General features: G+C 40.2%; 1 protein-coding gene across 1 annotated transcript; it reads right to left on the bottom strand.

Annotated features, from left to right (window-relative positions):
- Nucleotides 1-234: 234 nt before the first annotated feature.
- LOC143631252 (uncharacterized) lies at nt 235-1,578 on the bottom strand. Its single transcript, XM_077100069.1, has 2 exons — nt 1,411-1,578; nt 235-699 (listed from the first exon to the last, which is right to left on the bottom strand). Exons 1-2 carry the CDS (start codon nt 1,576-1,578, stop codon nt 235-237), a joined length of 633 nt encoding a protein of 210 aa, XP_076956184.1.
- Nucleotides 1,579-4,672: the final 3,094 nt, after the last annotated feature.

The raw sequence follows: 4,672 nt of genomic DNA, 5'->3' as shown, positions 1-4,672 counted from the left end.
CTATTATAAATTTTATTGACTTTCCATTTTGCCAAAAATTTCCCAAATGTGGAGTATCGTGTTCATTAATTAACACACGCCACTTGGCTCGCTTTTACAAGGTAATGAAATAATTTACATGTAATACCTCCGTAGTTGCACTGCGTACCAAGTTTTTGGAACTGGGGAGCCATCGAGTTGAATCAACGCGTATGCGCCTTTACCTAGGACTTTTTGAATTTGATAAGGCCCTTCCTATGTTGGTGACAACTTTCCTGGCGAATGCGCTCTTGATGCCTCGTTGTTGCGAAGGACGTAATCTTCTGTATTGAACTCGCAAATTTTAACGCTTGCATCATAATATTTCTGAAGTTGGCGTTTGTAGTTTTGCTCACGCATTGCGGATAACTCTCGCCTTTCTTCCAGAAGCATTAAGTCTAAACGCCATTGACATTCATTATATGCGCCTAACGCGAGAACTCTTGGTGATGGTAAACCTATCTCTGCCGGGACCAACGCTTCAGTTCCATATGTTAGGCTAAACGGTGTTTCCGCGTTTCCTGTATTCTTCTGGGTGAGAATGGCCAAAAGTATGTGCGCGACCTGGTTTATCCACCCTGATCTAAATCCATCATGCCTTCGTTTTATACCATCAACGATGCTACGGTTGGCGCATTCTACTTCTCCATTCTCTTGTGGATGCGCTACAAAGGTGAACGTCTGACTTTTATTCAATTATGAAAGCCATGCTCATCGGCAATGTTCATCGGCAAGCCAAAACGACAAATGATGAATTCCCAGATGAATTTTTTGACACTCTATGCGTTGACGGTTGCCAACGGCTTTGCCTCGATCCACTTGGTGAAGTAGTCTATGGCGACTATTAAGAATTTTACCCTCCATGGTGCTTCTAAAAATTTACCTGTGATGCCAATCGCCCACTTCTGGAATGGCCAAGGTAATGCTACTGGTATCATCATATTTTTTGGTCAGCGGGTATTCGGTGCGTGTTGCTGGCATGAATTGCATTTACGTATCTGCTTTTCAGCATCTACGTGCATGCCTGGCCAATAGTATCCCACATTCATTATCTTTGCCACCACCATTCTTGGACCCACTTGAATTCCACAAATGCCTTCATGAATTTCTCTCAACAAATCATTTGCATCTTGTGGGTCAACGAATCGGAGAAGTGGTCCCAGATAAGATCGCCTATACAAAATTCCTTATTTCAACTGATATTTCAGTGCTTTGTGACGTATCCATCTGGCCTCCTCCTTGTTAGCTGGTAAAGTTCCCGCGAATAAAGAGTTGGCGATCGGCGTCATCCAATTGGTTGTGTTTGTGAAAATGACAAATTTTTCTGGCGGCGATAGAGGGATTCTCCAGGACCTCTACTCGGATATCCTTTGCCTAATGGTCAAAGCTTACCGATGCTAATTTTCTAAGCACGTCTGCCTGTTTGTTTTCACTTCTTTTAATATGTTTCACTTTGTATGTTGTGAAGTTTAACATCAACGCCTTAGCTTGCGCGAGGTATGAAGCCATCTTTTCATCTTCTGCTTCATACGTGCCTTCAATCTGACTCGCCACCAGCATTGAGTCGACGTGGGCCTCTATGTGTTTGGCCCCTAACTTCTTTGCTATTCTTAGACCCGCTAGGAACGCTTCGTATTCCGCCTCATTATTCGTGTTTTTAAAGTATAGGCGGATAACGTATGTGAACTCCTGGCCTTTCTGGATCTTTTAGCTCCAACCCTGCACCCGAGCCTTCATCATTTAACGCCCCATCTGTGTACAATTGACAGACTTGTTCTTTCTGTTGGTATGCGGGAGGTTCCAAGTCCCTTTGGCATTCGGCTTCTCGCGTTATGGGTACTTCGGCTATAAAATATGTCATAACTTGCCCTTTGATCGCGGGTCTGGGTTTATATTCGATTGCATGCTCACCAAGTTCAATTACCCACCTGGATAGCCTGCCTGAAAGTTCTGGATTGCATAATACATTTTTTAGCCGATAATTAGTGAGAACATTGATTGGGTGTCCTTGAAAATATCTGTGTAAACGACACGCCACTTGAACCAATGACATGACCAGCTTCTCCAACGTGGAATACCTGGTTTCCGCATCAGTTAACATGCGACTAATATAGTAGATAGGTGATTGAACGTTATCTCTATCTACAAGGAGTACTGCGCTGACTGCTCTGTCAGAGGCGGCCAGGTACATTGTTAACGGCTCTTTTTGCTGTGGTGCTGTAAGCGTTGGGATTTATGTAAGACGCACTTTAATCTCTTGGAACGAGATTTCTGCTTCCGCCGTCCATCGAAACTGTGTTTTCTTGCGACAATTTCTTAGCGTTGAAATGAACGGGAAGGATCTATCAACGTGGTTTGATAGGAATCTGTTCAGCAGGACTAACTGACCGTTCAACGTCTGGACCTGCTTGATAGTGGCGTGGGAAGGCATTTTGACAATAACTCCAATCTTTTCTGGGTTCTCTTTGAAACCACCATCGGTGACAATAACCCCAAGGAATTTCCCTTCTCTCATTTCGAACGAACATTTATCAGGAATTTCCCTTCTTTCATGCTCATACTGTGGAGTGTCTTAAAAGTTTCTTCGATGTCTTTTAGTAACACTGTTTCAAATTTACTCTTAATAACCATATCATCCATGTAAACTTCCAAGTTTATTCCGATGGTTCTTGATGTGTTGTAATATACACTTATTTTCCACACCATTTATCATTTTTTAGTCGCTTTTATATCTAATATTTATTGTTTCTTAACTTGTTTTTAGTATGATATTACAAAGTTTATTATCTTTTGTAGGTTAGGGGTTTTAAAAGAGAAAAGGACCAGGTTTTGAAAGACATAAAAGGCTTTTATGATCAAGTGTTGAAGACCAAAATTAAAGCCCGGCCCGTATCCAATCTTATGAAGACTTTCATGTATTATTATATATAATAACATAAAGAATGGCAAAAAACCCTAAGCACCTCTAAAAAGAAGCTCTGACCGGCAAGATAAAGGAAAGAAAAAAAAAAAACATTGCAATTTTTGTGGTTAGTAAAACTTGGCGGCAACTATCATAAATCAAGATACATATATATATATATATATATATATATATATATATATATATATATTAACTTGCGGCTAGGATTAGGTAGAAATCACAAGTAGCTAGCATAAGAAACAAAAACAAATATAAACCCCATACCCTAGTCCGATCGGAACAGCAGCCACCAAGGAAAAATAATATTTTTCAAGTTTTGTGACCAAGGGAAGAAGAAGTACAGCAAGGGTGACTCTGGACAGCAGCTCGAGATCATTCTCCATCATATAACTCAGCCCCATACTTGAGTATAATATCCATACACTTTGTTTTCTTGTTCAAGATTCTTATCTTTGATTTTATTCTTTAAATTGAATTGTTTTGCAACTGAGTTGAAGATTGAATTGAGTATGATCTTAATAGGTTGTTGCATGATTTTGATTATGTTTTTGGTGATTAATATGATGTTTAAATTGAGTTATAGTTGCTGTCCAAAAATCATGATTGGCTAAACTTCTTAGTTCTACCTAGGTTTGATGATTATTGTTCGGTTTTGATGAGTTGAATGGATTGTTTGGTTAATATGACTTGAATTGCTTTTGAAAGTTTGGTTTACTGATGAATTAGGTTGTGTTTAGTGGCTTCCATATTATTGATATTATCTCATAATCTCGTGCTTCGATAAATTAAATTGGTTTTGATTGATAGTTGCATGTTCAAGTGTTTACTTTGTGTTTAGAGTTTGTTTGCGGTAGGTACAACCGTAGGGTTTTGTTGTGATTGTTAATTGATATAATTCAACGGGTAAGAACCTTCTTAGAGACCGAGAGGTGATAGGAAGTAAAAGTCGTCTCATAGCTTTTGCTTGTTAGGAATAGAATTGCGCGAGAGCGGGTTCGGTTCTTGTCGGGTTTGGGTTTGTGAGAGATTAGTTGGTCTAGTTTATGTTTTACCAAATTGTTCCTCTATCGAGGTCTTGTCTATGGTTTAGTGATCACAGGCGTTTTCACGTGTCCTTGTGTTCGATACTCGGACTTCTTAGGTCTATACTACTTTTCACCGGTACACTTGCCGGTTGTGTGTGGTGTTTTAGGAGTTTCCATTTAAAATTTAAAGCTTAGTTGTTAGTCCCATAGAAAGAGCACTCAATAGAAACATATCATGTTTTTGGCGCCGTTGCCGAGGAAACGGGTTGAGGCGATTAGAGAACGACCCGAGTTTTGGGGACTTACCTGTTTTCCTTTTACTTTCTTATTTGTTTTTAGTTTAAATTTTAGCCTAGCTAATTTTAAAATTTTCTTTTTAGTCGTATGCCTCATACCCGCTCACAAGGACCGCCGAAGCTTGAAACGTCTGACGATACCGAAAGAGTCCAGCCTGAGAGAGAGCGTTCTGTTTCACCGACATGTTCTGATTCTTCTTCTTCTTCTTCTTCTTCTTCTTCTTCTATTTCTTCCGCTTCTTCTAGGGATAGGAACATGGGTGACCAACCGCCTAGGAGAGTAGTAGCTGACTATGGTAGGCCGACTCCGAATCCTCATTCAAGTTTCACTTTACCGAACGGTGCCGTCGCTGGCAACTGGTCCATTCCTGCCCACATCATGCAACTCAATAAGACCACGCTCCAATTCC

The sequence above is a fragment of the Bidens hawaiensis genome, unplaced genomic scaffold (assembly GCF_021521415.1).
Source record: "Bidens hawaiensis isolate Kalapana, Puna unplaced genomic scaffold, B.hawaiensis_p1.1 tig00005977_1, whole genome shotgun sequence".
Classification (NCBI taxonomy): domain Eukaryota; kingdom Viridiplantae; phylum Streptophyta; class Magnoliopsida; order Asterales; family Asteraceae; genus Bidens; species Bidens hawaiensis.
The sequence above is the reverse complement of the archived record's forward strand: the minus strand, read 5'-3'. Positions and strand labels throughout refer to the sequence as shown.